Raw genomic sequence first — 25,194 nt, forward strand, 5'->3', positions numbered from 1 at the left:
AAAGCGCAGTTCGTCTTCTTCGTCTGGGCGCCCGCGCGCATCGTCCAGAAGAAACACACAATATACATGTATCAATATGATTATCAGGCAGGCCGTAGTGGGGGGGCTCCGGGTTAATTTTGACCAGCTGGGGTTTTTACCGGGCACCCAACGCATGGTACATCTGTGTTCTCGCTTCGCCCCCAACGAAATGCGGCCGTCGCGGCCGGGATTCAATCCCACAACCTCGGCCTTCGTAGCGCAACACCAAAGCCACAACGCCACCTCGACGCGTAAGAAACGAAGGCTCATTTTAGCATTCATTTCATGATGTCAAGGAGGAGAGCAAGTACCATGAGCAAATTTAGATCGAAGTGGGCGAACTGGTTCCTCTCATGTTGTTACGCAGTCATGTGGTAACGGGCGGGCCGCCACGCAAACGTCCAGGGGACTCCCAAGATTTCTGCAAGCAACTGAAAATGCCGCGTCCAGGCGATGTCTTGCCATGCTGTCAACCGTGTCTTCTCTCAGTTTCTGGCAGTGCGGCCCCATTTTGTACGAAAAATCGTAGCGCTGGCCATCGGGCGACGTTTTACTCACCGACGACTGTAAAGAGTGGTAATGGTGTATACAGTGTCACACCTCCTCGCTCGTGGTGGGTGATTTCAATCGCGCTAGAGGAATAGAGGCCCTTTAGCCGCAATTATTCCTTAAACTAAGCATTGTCTCTAGCACAAAACATGTGCTGCGGGGTTTCCGGAATAGTATTTTAACAGTACACGTTCACAAATATATTTGCCTTTAGGGTCCCTTTAACTTCGTCATGTGTAACAACTTGATCATTACATACGATTTCCTTATTGCTAGATCTTTCGAACCACATCCCTTGAGGTACTTCCAAAAAGTTTAGGATTTGTTATCCATCTATCATTCACTTCTTTGAAGTAGTTGCAAGGTCGATCCAAATATGTCGCGAAGCTTCGGGCGAAAACCGGTTCAGAAAGAATTCTCGCCGACATCGGCAAGGGTGGTTAAGGGAGCAGCGATTAAAGCGCGACTATGTTTGGAGGGTAAAAACATTGGGAAAGAAAAAAGCGTATTTTAATGAAAGCGGAACATAGATTCATTCAACGAAAATAAAATTCCTAATGAATTTTATTTACGCATGGCGAGAAAAGAAGAGACAACTCAATTTTCCTGATCATTATCCATAAATAGCTTTTTTAACGCCCACCGTCAGAGCGCCCACCCATAGTGGCGGGCGTTGACGCAGCTATCGCTTGCAATGCAATGCAGCTCTTGAAGTGTGTAGAAAGGCGCGCTCGCAAAAGTTCACCTGTTACAATACGCCCCCCCCCCCCCCCCCCCTCACATGTGTATTGTTTTGCTTGTCGCGGTTTGTCTGAATTTAATGACGCGGGTAGTTTCATTGTTTCTTAACCTCTTCAGTCAAAAGTAGTGAGTTGCGACCGTCAGATAACAGTTTACCTGAGTTGTTTTCGTACGACAGCGCTGGCCGACGGGCTTGGCGTCCAAAGAAGGAGGAGCACTCTACGCCCAAAGCGTTCGTCGGCCTCCAAAGAGAGTATGTTCTGTGCAGGGATGCGATTTCGAAACCCGTATGGCTGACCTTTTCCTGCGTCGATTTCCGCGGTGAAAGCTCGAAGCGTGCATCAAGTCAAATGGCGGGGCGATTGAATATACAGCTCTAATGGCAGGCCTCCGAAAATAAATTTCGCGCCTTAGAGAACAAAATGACATCACTTCTGTTTTCAACGGATATGACGTCACATTATTTTTTCTTCCGCCGGAAGTGTTCCCTCCTCACACAGATGGCGCTAAGCCGAATTAACCGCCGATGAACCGCCATGTTTTGAACTTATGGGCTTCTATGGAAGCTTCGCTACCAGAGAGAGAGAGAGAGAGAGAGAGAATAAACTTTATTGTACGAAGAGTGCGCTACCAGGTATATTTATCTTGGTAGTGGTCTCTTGCGATATTACTATTCAGCTTGCATTCACGCGCCAATTTTTCAAACGGAATACCACACGTTTTTCTGTTATTCTGTGAAACACATCCCATGGAGTCGCCTGGCTTGGTCGGATGGTTGGTGGTCGGGTTCTTGCCGAGTAGATCCAATCCTACTCTTAAAAAAAGATGAAGCTCGTCCGGAAGCGGCGTCCGAACCACGGCCCGCCAGCGTTGAGGACGATGATTTCCACAATGGCGTATACCCACGAAGTGGGCGGTATATATCCTGCCAGTGATAACACGCGCTCACTATTGGCCCAGCTTTTTAAAGCGATTAACATTCTTGCCTACTTCAAGCCATCTATCTATCTAATCTATCTATCTATCTATCTATCTATCTATCTATCTATCTATCTATCTATCTATCTATCTATCTATCTATCTATCTAATCTATCTATCTATCTATCTATCTATCTATCTATCTATCTATCTATCTATCTATCTATCTATCTTATCTATCTATCTATCTATCTATCTATCTATCTATCTATCTATCTATCAGCTTACGCCGACCAAGTGACCTAAATTGTCCACTAACTTGTACAACTAGGTATGATCTTGTGGTCGTGATGATACCGTCGGGGTTTTTCCATCGTCATCATTAAAGCAAGGCCATCATTTCAGACACGTAATGCAATTATCGCCATGCCGTCGTCGTCTGACCGCCTTCGCCGTTCCATCGAAGTGACTTGCTTGCTTTTCATTCCATTGTAAACACGCTGTCTTCGTTCAATCGTGATTCTGTTGTCGTTTTCATGCCATCATCGCAATCGCATCGCCGTCATACAGACGACGCCATGCATTTGTTGTCATAATGTGGTTGTGGCACCATCGTGGTCATTTAGTCGTTTTTCATTCCAGCTTGTTCATCCGATTATCTTCATGGTGTCGTCTTCACGCCATCGTCGTCATGAAGTCGTCATTATCGCATCGTGTTCATACCGTCGTCATCAGGCAGTTGTAGCATCACCATCCTTCCAGAAACGCCATCAAATTGTATTGCCGTCGCCGTCATACTGCGCTTGCCTTTCCGTCGACGTCATCTTTTCTTGTTATTCCGTTGTAACCATGCCGTCGTCTTTCGATCGCAACTAAGCTGCCATTGTGATGCCATTGCTGTCATTGCATCATCTTCCTACAACCGACGTCATACTTTCGTCACCGTACCATCGACGTGAAGTCGCCGGGGTCGTTCCGTTGCCGTCATTCCAGCGTCGTCATCCCATTCTCGTCATATAGTAGGTCGCCATGCCGTTGTCGTCATACGACATTCGTCGTTCCATTGTGTTCATTTTTTTTCTTCGTCATTCGATCCTCATGACCGCGTCGTCATCATGTCGTTATGGCCACAGCCGACCATGGCAAGTGAGTGGCATAGCAAAGTGGGCAGATTACGCGGACAGGTGTATTTCGCATATAGCAGAAGCAATCGAACTCTCAAAAAGGACCACTACAGATTATAAATAAAGGTGTGTTTCGGCAAGACGTCGACGTCCCCACGTGGGAGGCCTAGCTAGACCCAGCCAACTAAACTGCTAATTTCAATAAAAGTTTGTTCCTCCTCATCCTCGGCAATGCGGTGCGTCGCTACATTGCAATAATAATAAATAAATTAACTGCGACGGTCATCGTGAGATGGGCTAAAGCTGAATCCTGTCGCCTTCGTGGCACTGGAGAGCTCTGATCAACATTGCTCCCAGGTTATTAAAACTTTGGACTCCTAGAGGTGATCATGCCTATGCGAGACACGGATAAATGAGACGTTCGAATGGAAGTGGAGCAGTGTGTTTGGCAGCGGCCTCTCCTGTCAACAAAGGGACGGAAAATATTGGGGTTGGGAGCAGCGTCGAAAGACGAATCTCAAGAGTGGCAAGACCTCACCGATTTTAATGAAAATGATGATTACAGTTAGGCATTTGCATTGCGATGGCGTTGAAGAGATGGGAAGCAGTTTGCATTGCGGATGATTCACTGCAAAAAGTTTCCTAGACTGCTTTGAAATGTCCAAGGTATCCTGCGTAAAGCAGCTATAAGAAGAATCAACGAAAAACAAACAAACAAAAGCTGCAGTAGAACTGGTTGCAATTTTCAAGAGCAGGAGACGTGCCTAAAGGCAGACTCGTGAAAGGCCACATTTCAAAGTCAGTTTCCTTGCAGAAGATTGATTTCTTGTTTTTTTTTAATTTTATGTATGCCCCATCACTCAGAAACATGTAAAATAAATTATCTTCTTACCATCGTTAGTTTGGGATTACAGCGAGTTTTCCAACCCATACCCTCGAAACCGAAACCGCACGAATTCGTTCCAATAAGCAGTACGATTTCTTTAATATTGAAATTCATTTTTGTTTTATGTTGTCTGTAACGTTAACGTGCATTTTTGTACTTATTTGTGCATTTGTTATTCTTTTAAAATCTGTAAAAACGGACACAAGACCTCTACGGTCCGTGTGTGTTGTTTTTGACATCTTTCACATGGTTCGAAACACTTGTTAATGCTTTTCCCAAAAGATTATTTTGCCCCTCCTGATGTCACGAAACCTTTGAAACGTTTTTCTGAATTGATATTTTGAAATGAAAATTTGCACACTCATTTCTCACATAGAGATGTGTGCAAACAACTAGGACAAAATAAATTTATGCAATATGTTTTTAATTTATGGCTAATGCAAATAAATGTGGTACAAATGGGCATAAGCACAAGCTCTTGGCCCATTTAGTGCATGATTAACTTGAAAAAGCGGTACCAGCGAATACATAAGGGCGTGTGCACAAGGAAAGGGCGTTAGACACGTACGGACGCTGAGCAAAAAGCAAGTTTTTTTCACTTTGCTTAGTTTTTCAAACATAACTTCCTTAATATTTATCACATAACCAATGGCCCAAGCTGGAAGATAACTTGGACCATGGGCTCTGCGTAATAGACACGTTTGATAGATAGATGGATAGCTAGATAGATATATAGATATGCTCCAAACGGCTGAAGTTGACTAACAATGCTAATCGCATTAAATGTGTCAACGCAGGGTGGTGGTCCGACACTGCGCTACGTTTGATTGGTTTGCGTACAAAAGTGAGTTTAGCAATGTTGCCATTGCCATTATCAACAACATACTCAAGTGGCTCTACATTTAGTCTTAGTGCGTTCAGACCACCGCCTTGATCAGAGAGGCAGTTCACTATATTTGGCGAAAGCCTCCTAATGTATGGGCAGTATTCAGTGACGCAAAATTGGCTCTGCAACTACTTCGAGTTGTATTGAAAGAAAGCTCAAGCTCTTACAGAGTGTTGGCTATAAAAAAACTGCCGAGCTATCCACTCTAGCGGAAGAAAACGGCCACCAAATTACATTTCATTGGATTCCCAGTTACTGTGGTATACAAGGCAACGAACTGACCGATACCGAAGCGAAGAAAGCGCTCGAAGAACCAGAGTCACTGCTTGCAATTCCTTTTTCAAGAGCGGACGCCAACTGCCCTCTCTCAAGTGTCATCCGAAAAGCGACAGAAAAGCACTGGGACAATCCGGGTAATCACCACAGCCTACTCCAGAGATTGGACATGAAATTTAGGCTACCACCAAAAATTCAACGCAGCTGTGCCAGTCTACTGCATAGACTAAGGCTGGGGGTAGCGCTAACGCGCGGGTACGTGCACCTCATGCGACGCACAAAGCCGGCAGACTGTGAGCTGTACAATGTGAATGAGACTATAGGTCACGTGCTTTGCGACGGCCCTTAGTACGTGGAAAGAGTGTTCAAAGTTGAGCACGGACCTTACGCGCCTCGACAGCCCACCGTTGTCGGAGGACGTTATTTTAAGCCCTTGGTCAGACGCTCAATCGAGTTTTGAGGCCATCCAGGCGTTACTGGACTTTTTAAAAAGCACGGGCCTGGACTATAGGCTTTGAGTATCACAAATTACGTGCTATTTAATCTAACCTTTCTATGTCTCACTGGTTCGTCCGTGAGTGCCGAAAACGCTTTGCAGGGAAACGAACCTATACAATGGAATTATATGCGCATCTGCGCACACAATGGAATGATCTGCGCATCTTCACACACAATCGTAGAACACTTCAGTTTACATTCGCAGTTGTACCAATAAGAAGAATGGCAACTGAAACTCCACGCTACCCAGACGAACTGTATATATCTGCATTGCATTACGCGCGTCACGCAGTGCATTCCCGGCCGTCACCATGGGCAGGCCGCGGGTGCCGCGCACGGCAGAAGAACAGGCTGCCTACGCGAACGTAAGCGCGAGCGCGATCGTGCCCGTAAGGCCGATCCCGTGTATCGGCAACGGCATGCAGTCCGTGAAAGTGTGTGTGCGTGTAATGAACGTCTACACGATCTGAAATAAAGGCTATGCAACTTTATGGAATGTATCGTCACTCAACTTCAACGTTAACAAATAGAATCCTAAACAAGCAATGAAATCACTTATTCTACGCATAGGGTCGCTCAGCATTTCTTGGGTTCGTTGGGTGGTAATGATGATGTGGATAGTGGCGTGTGGCGGTGACAAGAAGAAAAGTGGTGATGTTAATTGCGAAGGAAGACGACATCCCACTGACAAGGAAGCGGCCATTAAGAAAGCACGCTTTAGAAGAAAAAATTCACAGTGCTGGATTGAATATTACGATACCCAATATTCTATCTTTTGGTGCCTCTTCTCTCGGACATTATCATAGGGATGTTGGTATAGCTGTTGTGAGGTTTATAATTGAATCAGGACGATTTCCTTGCTAAATTCTTAAATTTTATAATAGATTCGCTTAGTCATTCAAAATTTTTCAAACGTGATCCTTATTAGACTGCGATAATTGTTTTCCTTCAATCACCCGATTCTTCGTCAATCCCCCATAGTAGGTACGAGCCACTCTCGAAGACAAGCAAGCAAGCAAGCAAGGAAGTGGCGTGAGAGCGCGCAGAGCGGGAGAGGGAGCGGCAGCCTCGAACGTCAGCTCGCAGAACGGCGTTTCAAGGCTCGGGTACCGGCGACCGGGTGTCCTGCTACCGTGCGGACCTGGTCGGAGATCCCGCTCGTGGCTAGGCTCTCCTGCGCACCAGCGGCCTGCTGTTCTAGCGGCCTGGTGCAGTGCTTCTTGTTGGGAACTGGGGTGCCCGAGCTGCCTGTGTGCTGACCGAGCCCGATGTTATAGCGGCCGAGGCGTTACGGGCCAGCTACAGCAGTGGCCTGGTGTTCTAACGGCCTGCTGTTTTTCTCCTGCTTCCGGGTCGCGACAAGGTGCGCGGCGTGGTGGTGACGGCGTAGGACGTGGCCGTAGCAACACCACACCAGTCGAGCTGGAGCCCGACAGCGCAGCGACGTAGCCACAACAACCACCGTCACGGGCACCGCAACGACAACGTACACGGGTGACGCATGGGTGCTAGGCACATTTTTCTGTAGAAAGACAACTTCCGAAGTCTAGCCTGCGTACATGTAAATCGTTGTATCGTCTTAGCATGTCTGGATGAAGTCTGTGTTTCGTGTAACAAGCTCCCGTCTGCCGTGTCAATAGTAGAGGATCCTGGGCCCAACGGAAACAGCGAGTTTGTTTCCATCACAGTGGTCGTTGGCTTTGGGCTTTGATTCAGTTTGCATGGGAGAAAGCTTCGCGTTCAAGCACTTTTCTTTAAGAAAGGGGCTTAGATATTTTATGTTTAACATCCTTCTCTCGTCATCGTCACCCATCATGCACCTGTCTCTTCCCTCTTTCTTTCCCTCTTCCACTTCCCCAACGCAGAGTAGCTGGCTAGAGGAATGTGCCTCAGGCCGACCTGTGTGTATGTCGTATCATTAGACTTCTCTCTTTTGACAAATGAACCGATAATTGGTAGCTTTGCTCAGTCACTTACCTGTAGATATTTGACAGGTTACCTTTACTGCAAAACAGCGGTTAGGTTCGCAAGCGAGGTCAATAGCAAACTGTCGTAGCTTCTTGAAGCAACCTCTGAGGAATGACTCGGAAGGAATGTGGAACATTGGGTGAAATTTCGCAAGCGTACCTTGGTGGCGTTTGATTAACAAGTAAAGATTCGTGATAGTAAAGCTTTCGAATTCTTTTGATGCAGGACTCGAAAGGACTGAGGGACATGGACTGAATTTTGTTAACCTAGTTGGGTGGATTTTGTTTAAATAGCGTAAGTTTAACTGTTTTACCACCACATGGATTTCAATTGTACGTTCACCTTTTATCAGCCGTATGTGTTCTTCAACTAAGGGGCCACTGCTACGAAGAATTCTTTTGTGTGTGATTTTGTGTGAATGTTTTCTGTGTTATTAAAGAGGGCGGAAACGAAGAGGACGTAAGCACTTGGGAGTGCACATTTTTCCAGATGACAGGGAGTGTTCGGCATGATACGTTCTTAATTAGTAGAAAGGACCAAATGGGGATGAGTACCCACAGGTGCATGTTGTCGGCATTTATTATTGTGTACGCTCGTGCGATGAATAACGGAAAGTTAGTAGACCTTCGTTCACTTGAGAGGCCGTAGTCTTCAGATCTTTTGGAATTTGATGTACGGACCCTCTGTTGGCACCGATACCATTGCAAAGAAAGACATCTCGAGGTCATTCTGGAATGCAGAAAGGAAAGCGAATTTTAGAGAAACGTATGTGTTAAATTAACAGTTGTTTTAGTTTACTATACTTCAAGAATCACTTTCCCGCCATTTTCTTCTGCACAAAGTCGCACAGATGTCGACAGCAAGGTGGTTAGTTAGGCTACCATACGAGAACATGTAGCACTGTTGGTATTTAATTATGACATGCATTGAGTAATTACAAAAGAAAACTGCACCTGGAATGAGACCTTTCTTCCAGTACAGAGAATTGTGCTAATACGGACTGGTAGCACACCTTCAAAATTCGTTTAATAAATAGCAGCTATGCGTGGCTATTACGTGTATGCAATATAATAATAATAATAAGAAAATGCAATTGGTTGAATAAAATGTCGAAAAAAGCAACGGCGAAAATTAACCTAATTTTTGATAAGGAAGTGAAATATGTTCGCTGCTTGTTCGTGGTGAAAATAAGGCGTGAGGAACTTCATGAACGTCTCTGATTATATATCTGTTTCCCATCATGCTTATTCATAAGCGCAAATGCAGTTTCACTGTGAAGTCAGGCGCACACTTTCTTATCTTGAATAACAATTTTCTTGCAGCCTTTTTTTTTGCTATCACTGTTCTTTCCTCCTTTAGGCGTGTCATTAAATTGGTTAGTAATGTGCTTGTTGCTGTACTTTCTAGGGATGGAGACGGCCTATGGAAACATTGGGCATAATGTTGTGCAAAATATAGTAAATACATGAGTTACTCCGAGTACGCTCTAAATCAAACGCTTTTAAATACTATTTGTGTGGTTTTCACGCAGAAGTACAGTAATGCAATTGTGCAAAAAATACTTCTTTGATGACGTCTTGATATGAACAAATGTCACTGGGGGAGTAGCCCCGACTTGCTGCTGCTAACGGTAACCCCGAAACTATACGCCAGTGCTTGTGCGTCCGTGCAGACAGGCCGTTATACATGGTGCAAAGATGTGAACCAGCATTAAAAAAAATGTTCTTACGTTAGAATTGCTCGTGGAAGCTAATTACAGCCAATTCTGATGCTAGGGCGCTATAACGTATAATGATTCCAAGCTGTTTTGATTCCAAACTCCTGGCGTCAAATTTACGTAACCACCGACGCAGGCATCGGGCGGTGACCCGCAACGTTGTCTGAACAACCCGATCAAACAATCTCCTCGTTTATAGGAGGTCACCTTTGTTCGCTGTCAAAACCAATAACATTGTCTACACTGAGCGGTTTTTCTTATCTAATTGGCTGACAAGAGGCGAGGAGCACGCTCTAGTGGAGAGGGTTTCGATGGGGCCGAGCCAGCACAGTGAAAATATATAACCGCATGACGAGGGTGGTGCCGGCTTCTCCGATTGGTCCGCTTGGCCTTACCTAGCTTGCGGTGGCTGGTCGAAAATCGCGGCGGCCTGTAACGGAAGGATAAGAATGCCGCCTAAAACGGATACTCAGCAAGGAAGTGTTGGCAGAGCGATGTCGTATGCATGCCGAAAGGGCTCGATAACGTTTTACTGCCACGCAAAAAGGTTTATCATGCGCAAATAAATACATGCTCACCGGCACTTGCGAGTAGCGAGGGCTTGAGCGATCGCCGGGCAGCCATCTTCTATTCATTTCGGAACGGGGCAGTCTCTGGCTATTCAGAAAAATGTTCAGTTTTGTTCGGCATATTAATGCGATTTTTTCGCGTACACGTCACTTTGACGTGGTGAGTTTTCGCGGTTTTGTGACGTCGTGTGACAGACAGGGGAAGTGGGCGTAGCCAGAAAACATTGGACCAATAGCAGAGGTCTAATGGTGTAAAGGCGTCGAATCAGGAATGATTCTTTTTCTTTTGTGCGGTTTAATCATGCATAATCAGTGTGTACACGTTATATGAGATGGGGTTTTCGTGACGTCGCGTGACAGACAGGCGAAGTCGGGAGTGGCCCGAAAATGTCTTGACCAATTGTTGAGGCTGATTGCAGAAATTGGAATCAAAACAGTTTGGAATCCTTTTATGTTATAGCGCCCCTAGACATAACATTAGCGAAGGCTGTCAGCCAAGCGCAAGAGCTACAAACTAAAGAGCTTTGTGAATCACGCCCCGGTAATGTATTCTTGCTCCGTCAATCAGGCGGCGAAGCTTCAAGAACGAAACATGTGCGTACCTTCTGGGACTCTCCCAGAGTCAACCTGTACTTCTGAACCATTCTCGCAATCGTGTACATGATTTCTAAGATTGCGAGGCGCTCGCCGATGCAGCTTCTCTGTCCAGCACCAAACGGTTGGTATGCGATCGATGGCCTGGATGAGGCGTTTTCAGGAAGGAACCTGAAAGAACAGATAGATGATTGCTGGATTAAGAAGCGTGGGGGAGCACTTTGCTATCGACTGCACGGGATTCTTCGATGAGTGTGAAAAACAGAGAGTTTCTCACGAATTAATCCTTACAAAACGTATCGTTGTTGGCGATTGTACTGAGCCAATGACGAGCGTTAGGCTTGAAGAAAAGTAAGTTACGCTTCATGACCTATAAAACACGGATAACGAGGAAGAAAACAACGTACATGTAGGCTGGACAGCTGCTCAGGTGCGTTATAGCCTTACGGTATTTTTATTTACAGTTGTACTGAATGCTTCTGTAGAGGAAAGGGGAAAAAACTACAAATTATGTTGACGGCACTGCAGATTAAAGGCTAACAATACAGAAGAAAACGCCTAAGGTGTGTCAATAAATTTGTCATTGTTTCTCCATTTCCTTTTTAGCAGATAAAATATTTGACAGTATGTGCAAATACGATTTCTTCACTCGTGAAGTGCCCTTGTAAAAAACATACTCGGGAGATTTTACATGCGAGAACTAACATGTACTTAGGAGGCACGCCACTGTGCCAGACTACGGAATAATTTTGACCACCGTGAGTTCTGTACCGTGTACCTAAATATAGGTATTCCGGCGTGTTCACATTTCGCCCCTTTCAGAAAGCCGCCACCGCGGCCGCGATTGAATCCGCGACCTCGAGTCAGCAGAGAAACGATATAGCCACTGGCCTGCACCCGCGATGCGTAAAGTGCTTAATTGCAATCCAATGATGCCATCCGACATTAGTACCTCTCAGGGTCAAACTTGTGGGGTTCAGGCCAGTAGCGGGGATCCATGTGTATCTGCAACGTCGGAACCAAGAACGAAGTGCCAGCTTTGTACTTGATGCCATTGTATTCGACGTCGTTCACGGCACGCCTCGTGGTAAACCTGCGCAGTGAGAATGCAAGCTTGGCAGAAATTGGGCAGGTAAATGGTGTATCTATTGTGAAGCAGTGAGAGAGGATACTAAAGGCTACAATACAGCTAATCAAACATCTGGGTTCAAACAGCAAATCACTGCTGGGTAATGTAACAGGCAAGTAATTAATACGAAGAAAATTCCGGTTGGATAGCGTGAAAGCAAGGTTAACGTCAGCTACAAAGGCAACTGTAATAAGGATAAGACGAGTTCGCATATGGTAATAGGGCTACTAGCAGAGCTACTTGCAGACAAGGCAAGATATTTATTGAAGAGACGCGTAATTATGCGGTATCAATTGAACGGCATGTCATACCCTTAGTCATACCTACTCTGCCCATAGAGGCAACATACCCAACACTAGAGAAAAAGCTCCCCACATGAAAATCGACAACTGCAAGGATGTTGCCATGCTGCTGCTAAGTCAAGGCGCGCAGGGGTAGACGACTACTAGATGTGACTCAGACGAGCCGCGCGATCAGTGAGTTTCCGAGCCTCACTTAGTATGATGGCGCCATCTAGTTAAGGCACCTGCAAACTTATCCTTTCACGCACCACAATTTTTACATCAAAATGTTATAAATAGCCATCAGATCTTTCTGAAAATTATACGGAATGAGTTCGCATATTGTCCGTACGTGTTACGTTTAAATGCTTCTTTTGGCACCGTATCTGAAATAATTTAGCGTTCAAAGGGACAGGTAGCCACATGGCGGCGTCATGGCGCTTGCCGCTTTTTTCGGCCAACGTTTTTTTCCGGGATTAGTGTATGACTCTATGACTCTGCCCTTAGGCTGGTGCAGTCAGCGTCAGTAGCCTCGACGAAGCGACGCCTCGAACCATGGAAAACGACAACGACAAAACGCCAGGGGACACTCAACAGTCAACAGCCACCACAGGCGTCAGTGTCTTATTCGTCGGTGTCGCATTCTGTGTCGAATTCTTTGGCATTATGACTTTGCTTGTTTTCACAACTTTTTTTAATGATTAATAATATTATTATTGCTAGGACGTAACCTATACGTCCGCCCGTAACAAAGGAAAAAAAACGCCATTCCATCATAATCATCATCTTTACTAACATCCTACTTGTTTCTCAGGCAGCCGCTCTGAGAAGCCTATCACCCTTAGCGGGTGCGAGCCGTGACAGAGGTTCATCATCATCATCATCATGATCATGATCAACTGTTCCACACCACTTACTGCATGGCAATGGCGCCAAGCGGTAAATATAGGTGCATTAGGCGCAGCAGAAAGGCAGCAACGTAGACGAGTGAATCTCAAGAAATTGACCGCGTTCGACCAGTATGCGACACGCCCGTAGGGCGCCCAGCCTATTGGCAGGTAGCGGGCGCGGATTACGAACTGTGCCTCGTGTAAGCGGGTAACTGAATGCATCACCAGTTGCTTTCGTGTTATGACCAATTCTTCTCGAAAAGGTATCAACGAATTTTTGGGATCATTTCTTTCTCGAGCGTAGCTCGGGCGGATCGAGACCTACTATGCACGCTGCGTGTGAATGAGGCTTGGTCTGGTTATGCTGAAGGTGCAGCAGCTTTGCTTCGTTGTTGCTAAACAATGGTGAGTATACGTCGAACGGGTTCTGACCCCGTGAGGCATCCTTGTTTTGGTCTTCGACTGAAAGCTCTGGGATATGTTTGAACAGAATCTTTACTGAAGTGAATAAGTGGTTTGATCAGCTTATAGATGACTTTACTAGTGTCATAGGCAGCCATTCAGATATCAAATTTGTCGCATACAGAATTTTTCTCGCGTGTAGATATATTTTGTGGAGCATATCGGTTTTGGTACTTACACAGTGGCGGGTGGATACATCCTTAGTGTTTCGTCCACAACGCATCTCAAGTACTTCATTCCGTGCATGATGGATTCGTAATTCAGCTCTCCCTAAAACAAGAAATGATGCGATGCAGTGAAAGGGAACAATAAAACATTCCGACAGAAACCATCTCGGGCTGAATGTCCGCGTTAATGCGATTAGTATCGAAGCGATGCAGCGATGCCCCGTATTGCCACCGTCGAATTGCGTAACACATGAGGCGCGTACCCCATCCGTACTCCTCTCGATAGAAAGGTTATTATTATATTATTATTATTGGCTGGGTTGAAAACATTTATATACTTGAGAGGAAAGAAAAAAAAAGGAGCAGACTGGCAACAGCCACTGGAAGCGGCACAACGCCTGCCTACCCTTAAAAAAAGGATACAGAAACAGAAATGGAAGATAGGGAAAGAGAGAGGAAGGAAAGAGGGAATAAATGGCAATATGACTGATCTTAAAGAATGAATCACAACAATGACAACAACAGAGTGCAGGCGGTCACTGCAGGTCACGCTACTAAAAGAATGGTAAAAATAGAAGATGTAATGCCTGAGGCCGTGTCACCCGAAAACAAAACGAAATAATTTACAAGCGGGAACTTAAGTTAGTTGGATCTATAAATGTTAGGACAGCGCGATGAGCTAAAGCTAGCGGGAGACACACGGGACGGAAGCAAAAAGACACAGACACCACGAGTGTTACATTCGCTTCCCTCCGGACATCCAGCAGCGCCGCTGCAAAGTCCGCGTCTAGAGCTTGTCTGCAATTATATGTGACGCGGGTTCGTTTCCGCCTAACATGAGAGAGATTTTAAAGGATTTTTATGGTCATTGAAGAGCAGGACAAACCCAGCGGCACATAGCCACGGCTATGCAGACGCAGAGGCACGCCGTGACGTCCTTTTAACGCATTCTCCATTCTTTGGGTAGTTCAAGCACTTTCCGGGCGCTATCTGTGTCTGTCCGTCTGTATGTCGGTTGGTCGGTCGGCCGGTTGGTCGGTCGGTACCTATGTACATACGTGCCGCTTTTCAACGAACGTCTTTCCCGGCGACATGGGTCACTGTGAATACGGGGACTGGTATGTGTCCTCTTCGAGTAAACATTTTGACATCAATTTGGAGTAATTTGTATGTGCCAGTCGGGTGGTGGTGATGATGATGTTGAAGCAGGCGGGGTTAGCCTGGCATACATGGTCGGCAATTCTTCCGCCTGATCCTCTTTTGAGTTGAGATGCAGGGGGTGTGTCACCAGGTGTCGATGAGCCTCGTGTCTCGCTGTAAGGCTATCAGCAGTAGTTGCGCTCTCTTCCTGATTAAATGCTCTTCGATTCGTCCGTGCCAGTCGGTCCCAGCTGGTCTTCAATGAACCTCTTGGTTCAGTGAACGTCTTTCACGTCAACGCTTTAACCAGCTGCGGCGTAACTGCATTGGGTATGTCCTGCTCTTGGATGAACCTCTCGCCATCTAGGGTCACTTTGTATGTGACACTGGATGTGCGGCTAGCGAGGGAACAATTTTCAGCATTTGCACGCACCGGTCTCGTCTCGTAGGCCACGCGGGCTTCTCGGCAGCACCAGTAGATGGCGCACCGCTTTTAAAAAAGCCCAGCTGCCGCATGACGCGCTTTTCCGCGTACGCAGGCATCGCCGTGCCTTTCGTTTCGGACACCATGCGCAGGGTTCACGGTGCCGCCGCTAGAGGGTGCCGAGAGTTCATAGGGGAGCGGGAAAGAGGAGTCCCGCTGCGTACACGCCTCCTAACAATGCAGCGCCAATACGTTGTGACGCTACATTGATTCAATGGTAAACCGATTACTGTCGGCCGTCATCGTGAGATGGGTTCTGCTGAATGTTTTCAAAGTGGTCAATAATGCGTCACGTTTTTTCCCCCACTTTAGATGTATTATTAGCTGCAGTTTACGGAAGCGTTACATTTGTTTCATTGCTCAGCTGCAGAGCTGAAATCTCCGTAGTTTCGTTTTTCAAAATTTTGGAAACTATAACAATGTTAATTAAAAGAATGCACGGCCTGAATAAAAAATATTTTTGCTACAGTCACTACACTTTAATTTTTTTCTTCTTCTCAATGTAGCAAACCTCATTAATCTCGGTGGAGTGGTTGCTTACCATGGACTCCACCGAGTGGTAAGCAACTCAGTTCCCTTGTATTTATATAGGAGCCGCCAAGCTAAAGCTTCCTCTTAAATAGCTGCGGCCGTGGTCGACAGAATTGGTTCTCATGCAAAAAGGTTTCAAAAAATTTTATGCACAACAACAAAAATTTTTTATGCAAGAAGCTCGACCAGATAACTCATAAAAAAGTTCAATGCATCAAAAGGTATTGCTAGCTTACGTAGTGCGTATTGATACTGAATTGTAAAGGTCATATTGTCTGCCATGTTTTCCCTTTATTTTCAGAATGCAATATGCAAATGAAAAAAAAGTGTTTTTCCCCCGAGGAGAGCAATGTGCCGCTTCACTTTTACTCGTGCCTCAACTAAGGAGGTTAAAACACTCACATATTCTTCAACAGCTGTGGCGACTTCAGCTCTGATCTTTTCCTGGATATCTTGGTACTTGGCCAAAACATAGCACATGTAAGAGATTGCCGTGGAAGTGGTCTCAAACCTTTTAAGAGCAGCACAAGAAAGACCAAACACCATTAATTTATTTTAGTGGTTTCTGTATTTTTAAAAGAAAACATACAGTAAAATGTTTTCATGCTTTAAAATATAGTGTAATTCATAATTGTTGTGTTCTAGGCTCAAATGGGAGCACTTGCAGTGAAAAAGAGAAGATCCTAAAAATCCGGGGAAGGGATAGGGTTGTGGGACGAGAGAGTTCGCGCATAAATCACTAAAATTGTGAGGCATATATATCATTACCTACCAGCCTGGGAACATTATTTGGGAACGCTAACACATCTGCTTTACATGAAAATTTATTACGCCTAAGGAACGGCATCACATTTAATGGTTCTTATCTTACAATTTGTCATGTAAAAAAAAATAAGGACGAGTTAAAGCAAGAGGCCGCGAAGAGATTTTTCCCACAAGCTTCCTGCTTACAGTTATTAACGCTTATACTTATATAAAAAGTTGTACTTTGTACCATGCCTGGAGGCTAGGGCTGCAATCACTCTCGTGATTCTACTGCCCAGCATTTGTAAGCTTCCTTGCCTGATTTATGAAATGCCAAGTTCCGTAGCGCGAAAGTATAGGAGAACAAAGAATGTTCTTGGGTGCGTTCGGACCGTTTTGCATTATACAGCAAAATAATGCTTCAGTTCCATCCCCCTCCCTTCCGAAGGAAACTGTTGCAGAAATCATCCACAATAATTGTCAATATACGCAAATATCCGAACGTTGAAATAGTGTGCATAGTGTGCGAGACATAGTGTGCCTGAAACCGTATATTTGTTGCGGTGAACTTATTTAGCTAGCGTTTGTTGTTTGATTGCGTACCTCCATAGAGATTGGAGCTGTTGACCAGCGCATCTTCCAAGTTGTACACGTGGGCGGCATGTGCTTCTCAAATAACTCTCAAGGTTCCTGTTCGACGACGAACGCGCCTTCTATCGAGATATGGCATTGCGAATGCGCGTCCTTTCATGCACGAGCGCCTGCTCATAGGTCAAATCTTTGCCGGCCTGCTGTCGGAATAAGCGATGATTCGGCTACGAAAGCGCTGTTTTTCTTTCCTGTCGACGGAGCGTGGGTACACGGTCACGCAACACAATGGCCTAAACAGAGACTGTAATGGCAGTGTAATCTTCTGCAATCATCGCCATTCTGTCAGCTGGCTGGCAAAAAGTGGGTGTATGGACAGGCACACGAGTTTTAAGGGACACACATGCGCAATGCGATCTCGTGACAGAATGTGACCTGCGCCACGCACGGACTTCCCGCCGACGCCGCTAGCCGGCACAACGTGTCAAGTGAGAGACAGTAGCCCGCTAAACACACGATCCGGTGTGTCGCTATATTTCTTCAACGCTAATCATATTAATGTCGACGTCTATCGTGATACGGGTTCTGCTGAAAGTTTTCGATACCGTAAGGAACCTGTTATTTAGGGTATGTTTGACCCTGTGAACGAAGAGGGTTTTGGACGAGTATGAGTAGCTTGTCTTTCTAAAGGGATAGCCTATCTTAGCCACTTCACCCACTTTTGATGGATGTCGGCCGATTTCGCATAATAAAAACCTGGAGAGTCAACTTGGGCCACCAGTTATGTGCTGGCCGCTGTCTTGCCGAGAAGGCATGGGCCACAGAGTTATGTGCCTGGAGAGACAACTTCGTGTTGGCTGCTATCTGTCCTATAGTAGACAACATGGATAACGGGGTATGAGCCACTGGCTATGCGGCCGAAGAGGAGACATCGAAATTGCGTACATGATACTGGCATCCGCCAATCCTTGGCCAATCCCGCAGAATGGATGTTCCAAGGTGACACACCGGTATGTAGCCCTTGAAGCGACAGCATTCTTTAGCGGCTTCGCCCGCTTTTGATGGACGTCAGCCGATCTCGCACAACAAAAACCGGGACGAGAGTAAAGAGTGGAGAGAGAAAACGCAGTTTCGGAGGAGTAGGGCAAGGCACCTGATTGGTGCCTTGCTCGTGGGTGACATCACACACTAGGAGAAGAGGAGGTGTGGGAGGCGCGCGTCAACTCCCAGTGCCCTATTCGCAACGGACACATGCGCGTCAAGCGCGACCGTTTGACGGATAGCTATTCGAACGGAGTTGCAGACAGAATGTTAGGGATAGTGGTAGCTGCTACAATGTTTCAACAGGGGTGCTGTGATTAAAACAATATATACTGTGTCGAGATAATATTTGGCATTGTGGTTGGCAGGGAGAGTGCCAATTTTTGTGTCTGCTCATGTGCCTTTAAGGTTTCGCGATCCACGGATGGCACGGAGATATGCAGCAGGTTGCACAACAAACCTATTGCTTGTTTTGAGGCACACTCGATGACTTTTGCAACAATTTGCACTGTCCTGCTCACAATGACTGCGGCATTGCGAAGCATATTAGAAGATATTATGTCTAGCACATTTTATCACGAGTCATTGTCATGGAGTCAATTGTGGCTTTCGCATTCAGCTCGTGAGAGTGAGCCGTTGCATTCTCGCTACTTACGCAGCCAGCATGATCATGGTGGTGTTCACGCCAACCTCCAGAAGGGTCATATTCCCTTTGCTTTTCATAGAGGCTGCGAGCAAAGAAAGAAATTTATCCCAATGACATCTGCGGCAACAGAATGGCGATTTTGTCAGCTCTACACAAATAGTATGCCTATCTATAAAGAATGAAAGAAACGTAACATATACAGAGCAATGTTATTTAGAGAAGGAAGACCTGCTGACATAATTGCAGTTATTGGCTCTGAGCTATCTTGCGCAGGTTGCGTATAGTACGTAGAATGATTTACGAGAGAGTTTGCAGCGATTGTCGGTAGCGAAATAAATAGAATATGGCATTGGCCTGCGGCCAAACGTATTTAATGTAGTCCACTTCTGCAGTCCACTTCTTCTTGAAGTGGACTGCAGGAGTCCGTCTAAATCGTTCTCTAGAGCATTGTTTGGCCAAGTGCTGGAGAAGACCTAATCGAATGCGAAGGCTAATTCCTTCAAAATAGGCATTTATACGTTTATGTGTGTTTGGCAGACGTTTAGTTAATTCTTAAAACACCATAGAAACATTTTTTAATTTTTTTATTTCTTTTTTTGCGTGGTAAAAGTGGCAAATGAATGATATGTATTAGACGTTTGTAAGGTTATAGATAACATGGCGATGGGGCTACTGATGTTTTGCTTTAGAGATATACATAATATAAATTTGTTTAAATATTCGTACATTTGTTGCGGTCAAAGGCTAAGAGCACCAGTGATAAGCTGGAATAGTTAGGTGAAGTTTTCTTGCTTCTATGCATGGTTATAAATTTCACAATGTCAAGCGACCTTATTGAATTTAGTCACACGTACAAACACTATAACTAGTTTGGCTGTAGTTGCAATGTAAGCAGAACGTTATTGCACACAGGGACAGGTGCCTACCATCATTTGGGTTGCTTTTTGTTCACTTGCGTCTAGCATGATCTGCAGCAGGTCTGGCCTTCTTGCCTGAAATGACAAAATTGCAAGCTTTGAGACATAAAACATGTGAAATATAAAATAGGAAAGTATGAAGCAGAAATTCTCACAAAGACACTTCATATTTTCGCTTAGCGGCCAGCGACAGCCTTGAATCTACCTATATAGGGCTGATGATGTGCTCCGAGTATACAAGACAGACTATATGCAATAAAGCGTAGGGGCCACCCATTCTCAACAAGTTCGTCTATACGAACCTTCATACTGCGGCATTATTGCGTGCGATTGAACCTTGACCTTATGATGGCAGGACTTTTCAGCTATCATTATCGTTATGTGCGCCACATTGACACCATCGAAGTACGATTCTGTGCTTGCTTTAGCTTATAGCAGGACTCTTTATTTTGAACTAGAGTGCGGTGTGTCCGTGAAATCGCAATGAACAGTTGTGTCCGAGTTCTGTGACATCATTTACCAGATAGTGAGCTATTTTCGCATTTTTTACTGTGTGCAAACTTAACGATATATCTTGTGAAGTGTCTTCCCGACCCCACATATTTTAGAAGTAACGCGCTTGGTCTTCTTTTTCCACGTTATAGCGTTACACAAATCAAAATTCAGTATCGAGCCCGGGATTATGAAACAGGCCAAGTCTGAATGCATTATAAAAAACCGCCCTAATACTACTGCACGTTATGCCTCTTCACACGTGTTCTAACTATCAACGATAGAGAGGCGCACATCCTTGGTGGAGCAGACTTCAGACGTGAAGGTTCACGGGGTGCAGGCTTATAATCATGATCACAAGAATGACCTTCTTCATCTTCTTCAGTACCTGAAGGCGACAGACTTGAGTACCCGACTGTATACGTGCTGCACTTAGCTTAGTGCATGTGAAAGTGCGTTCAAGACTAGTGTCTTCTGTATCTTTCACTCCCCCATCGCCCTCCACACGTGTAGGGTAGCAAACTGGACTAAGTTTGATTAACCTCTCTGCCTTTGCTTCCTCCATTCTCTCTCTCTCTTGCGGACCGCAATTCTTGCTCTTTCTCGACACCTTTAACTCCTCCTATACCCCTTCCCTAGAAGCTCCAGCAAGTTCTGAGTCCGAAAATCTATCTTCCGGCGGGCCACCGCGTGCTCTTATCCCCGTGCGTGTCTACTATCTTCCGCACAACCTTTCTAGAGTGGAGGAAGATTCTCTGGAGACTTCGGGCCGGGGCGGCCCTTACACCAGACATCACTTGTCCTTGGGGTCTACCTGGTGAATACGAAGTTCAGTGTCCGAAATGCTCGGCGCATGCGTCGGCAGCGGATGCCTGTCATCTACTTCAGTTGTGCCCTGGGACAGCGACAGTGCGCGAAAGGGCTACTTAGACGTGTGAAGCTAAGAACTGACCAACCTGTAGACTGTGAAGGATGCATCATGAACAACGCATTTTATAAGTCGCTTTCGGTGTGTCTGCATGAAACTGGTCTTCATGCTTACATTTAATTTCATCCTAATGCTAAGCGCGTGGCAACCTCAAGTTAATAAAATCATTCTGAGATGACAGCCATGGAGCAGAAAAAAAAATGAGCAGCTGTAGTCCGACGTACCGAGGCATGTGGAAGAAGCAACGACAGTAGTTGCGCAGGCGTGGAGAGGGCACGCTGGATAGCCACAATGCTCTCTACCACGTTGCTCTCTGTGGAGGTAGTTTAATAAAGCTGTAGCTGTCCTTCTTATCTGACCGCATTAGATATATATAAAATGGGCCATTGGCATCGTACGCGAGTTTGGAACCAGGGGCCGATGCCATAGTTGTAGAAAGCGGGGGTGGACCATCCTCACACCACCAAATCAAATCGGTCAGCGCAAGCGTTAGATCATTTTAAATTTTCCGCGGTGTAGGGAAGTATGTCCTCAACGGAGAAACTCGCGGAGCAACTTCTGGAAAGGCGGAGTGGCGTTGTAGTATGACGTAGAGGGGCACGTCACAGAAGGAGCGGAGACGGTCGCACGGCTGTGCGACAAGTGCACTAAGTTACGGGATACTTTTTATCGAGGTCGTTCTAATGTCTAATGAATTAGTAGTTGTCGTTCACCGATGTGTTTCTATTAGTAAATTGGTGTATAGGAATAAGCGTGGTTAGTATATGCGTTGAATTCTTTAGCGAGAGCTGTATAGTATATCACCTGTAGTGTATAGGTCAAACTATTCTACTATCGTACACCGCCGGTTTAGAGCAAGTTAACTTAATCTCGACCCCAGTCGCCAACTGTCTGTGCAGACCACGCTGGAGAGCCAATTTCATGACGCAGCAGCTGACGCCAAAATCATGACGAGCGAGCAATGGCGGCAAGCATGTGATAAGAACAGGCTAAGCATTATCGCTGTTCTTGTATTCTTTTCCCGCCAGTTCCCGCAATTACCAGCATAAGATGGCTGCCCCGTAGAAGCGCTGTAAATTCTAGTCTATGGATCGCGTTAAATATCAAAAAGCAGAAATGGCGTCGCGTTGCTGTGGCGTTTTGATAGACTAAAGGTGGCGTTGCACACATGTAAACAACAGCAGCAGCAGGCAGGCAACAAGATTACAATTCTATAAAAAAACAATTTTTCTACCTTGGTCCTCTCTAGCACAAAATGATAAAAGATACTTTATAATATCATCGCTCTACAGTCACTACAGGAAAACACGAGAACGTGTTAGTAATTTTCTCCTTCTACTGCCGCCTTTGAATACATATGGTGGCATTCATTTAGCACGGTCTTATCACGAGACCAACAAAACAAAGTCTTCAGGCGCATTTATTTCAGTTTCGATAAACAAGGTTTTGTTCGGCGATGCGGTGGCCCTCGTATATAAGCTCTTATACTTCTCCATCAATCAATCAAGCTAAAGCGCCAAAGAAAGAAAACCAAAGTCACATGCCGGCGCGGCACACGCAGCACAGTCACAGCGTGAGCTCGAGGAGCGGCTCCATATTCGACAGCATGCACTACAGGGAGGGTCTTCGCGGCGAAGTCTCTTTGCGCCGTTTTCACGAGAACGATCTGAACTGTTCTCCCGCCGTTGACGGCGAGCTGCGCGTTGTGTTGCTCTCTGCAACGAGGTCTGCCGAGCCCGACGTTGCCTGGTTCCATACGCGCGCGTAGCTCTACGATTCGCGTTTTCAGCAGCGGTTCGTACCTTGCGAAGAGGCGCCCTATCGTGTATAGAATAGTAAACACAGGTATGGAGACCACGACCTTGGCACGGGACACGAGACGACGCAACTGTTACATGGCGTCACACTTGGTGGAATACAACGCAACTGCAATGCAAAGTTCACACCTATCGACGCTACGCGGCGCGCATCTCACATCGGGTGACGAGGGGCGATACAAGGGACAAGGCACGTAACAAAGGACAAGGCACGATAGGATGCTACTGATGCTGTTTCTGCTGCTGCTCATGATGACTTACTGGCATCCCCTTATTTTCATCCCCATAGGGACAAATAGTCGCCTAGCCTGCTTGGATTAATGAGGTATGCTATATATGTTTTTCATTCTAGCATTTTTGTATACCTCTTCTTAATGTTATTTTTCTTCCTCAAAATTTATTTATCTACCTTGCGCCACTACCTGTGCAACTGCTACATGATGTGCCACCTTGTGCAATAATATGCATTTGCAATGCAAACTGTGCAGGTATCGACGCTACGCAACGCGCATCTCATATCGCGTGACTCCTCGCGCGCTAGGACGCCTGTATAGGGCAGTTACGCAGCTGACTACCGCGCAGAGTGCCCGGCTTCGATCCCGGCGCAAAGTGGGCATTCTTTTTATCAGCGGAGCTGTTTAAGCCGGCCGTAATGTGTGCCGCCTGCCACTGCGTTGGCTAGCAAATACCTCGCGGAGCGGCGTGTGCTTCCCCTCCTCTCCGTGTCGTACAGATGTTGCCTTGACATGGGACGTTAATAAGGAAAGGGAAGGAGAGAATGCGCGCGCCTCGCGCTATGCACGGGAGAGAGAAACAGAAAATGAGAGCGAGAGAGAGAGAAACGAATTGTAGCAGCACCAACGAGGCAACGCGCAGAGGTGCTGTCGACGCCAATCCGCGCTTCTCCGTTTCCCCGCATTAGTGCCGAACGTTTGCGGTGTCCGTGACTGCAGCAGGCGCCTCTGGCAGCGGCTCGGCCGAGCACTACTGCGCATGCACTGTGACGTCATCCCGGCGTGTCGTCTGCTGCGCGCCGCCCGTACACTGTGCATAGCTTTCGCCCCACTTCTCCTACGTGTGCTCGGCCTGCAAGTGCTTCGCGAGGCGTTCCCCGATACCACGGACCACAAGCAAATGCGTATACACTTCGTGACCACATAAAGCCAACTGACAATGTTGGCTTTATGTGGCAGCTTTACGTGGCAATGTTGTCTTTATTTACAAAATCGAGTCCGTCGGTTCCCCTTCTTCTTTCGTTTATTCATTGTGAGGGTCTCGAATGTGACAGCCTTGATGTGATCAGGTAACATGTGAGTGTTTATTAGCCACGTGCCTGCTCTCCCAAAATCTTGTGTTACGTGACGCCATGGCGCTAAAAAGGATGTTCCACATCCGCCCACCATGCTTCTGAGTGGCGCTGGCTAACACAACGAGGGCTAGATCTAGTAACCATAAATATCCAAGTTCATGGACGAATTGATGGCCTTCGCTGTATACCCCAATTGGATGTGCAACGCACGCGTTATGCGGAGGTTGCGGGTTCGGCTCCCGCCGGCGACAAGCTATCGTTTCGTCCACTTTCATTTCCCCTTTCTTCAGTGTTTTCTGCATTTCAATTTAAACCGCACTTAATTTCCCCGATGCTCTCCTTGGCTTCATTGTCTGTTGGCTTTATGTGGTTATGATTAGCAAAATCGAGCCCCTCGGTCCCCCTCATTCTTTTATTTATACACTTCGTATAACTTAGCATCACTTCGCATAGCCAGGACCAGCTAGGAACCGGTCAGCTCCGCTGTGTCGTTAGCCTTGCGCCACTAGTGCAAGCTACCCTAATTTTTTCCTTATTCCTGGCGATAGTAGCGACGGGCGCCGGCGGCGGCGGACAACATCGCCAACCGAAACGGCTATTGGAATGAGCCCACAAAAGTTTACGCTGTAAAATATTTACCTGCGGGTTTTGGACCCTCAGTTCAACAATCTTAGTGGTCTCCTTATTGAAGGCAGCGAAACCGAAAGATCCGATCTTTTCATTCAGCCATAGTATTGGAGCAACTAAAGGGGCCAATGTAGTCGTGGAATCTGTAATTGCAAAAAAATGAGCGAAGAAGTTTTTATACTTATTAAATAATAGTGTCTCAAAACAATGCCGCATTTTGCTAAGCGCATGGAAGTTTTTTTTTCCCATAACA

At 46.1% G+C, this 25,194-nt stretch overlaps 1 protein-coding gene across 1 annotated transcript in view; it reads right to left on the minus strand.

Annotated features, from left to right (window-relative positions):
- Positions 1-8,429: 8,429 nt before the first annotated feature.
- LOC119454221 (cytochrome P450 3A8-like) overlaps positions 8,430-25,194 on the minus strand; it is a 40,129-nt gene continuing 23,364 nt past the window's right edge. Inside the window, exons 7-14 of the mRNA XM_049668259.1 lie at positions 24,954-25,084; positions 19,774-19,843; positions 18,861-18,933; positions 16,235-16,343; positions 13,689-13,780; positions 11,701-11,841; positions 10,757-10,919; positions 8,430-8,597 (exon numbers count right to left, since the gene is read on the minus strand). Of these exons, the coding sequence (XP_049524216.1) occupies positions 8,520-8,597; positions 10,757-10,919; positions 11,701-11,841; positions 13,689-13,780; positions 16,235-16,343; positions 18,861-18,933; positions 19,774-19,843; positions 24,954-25,084 (857 nt within the window). The 3' untranslated portion in view covers positions 8,430-8,519. The remainder of the gene's footprint in view (positions 8,598-10,756; positions 10,920-11,700; positions 11,842-13,688; positions 13,781-16,234; positions 16,344-18,860; positions 18,934-19,773; positions 19,844-24,953; positions 25,085-25,194) is intronic.

Source organism: Dermacentor silvarum, chromosome 5 (assembly GCF_013339745.2).
Source record: "Dermacentor silvarum isolate Dsil-2018 chromosome 5, BIME_Dsil_1.4, whole genome shotgun sequence".
NCBI lineage: Eukaryota > Metazoa > Arthropoda > Arachnida > Ixodida > Ixodidae > Dermacentor > Dermacentor silvarum.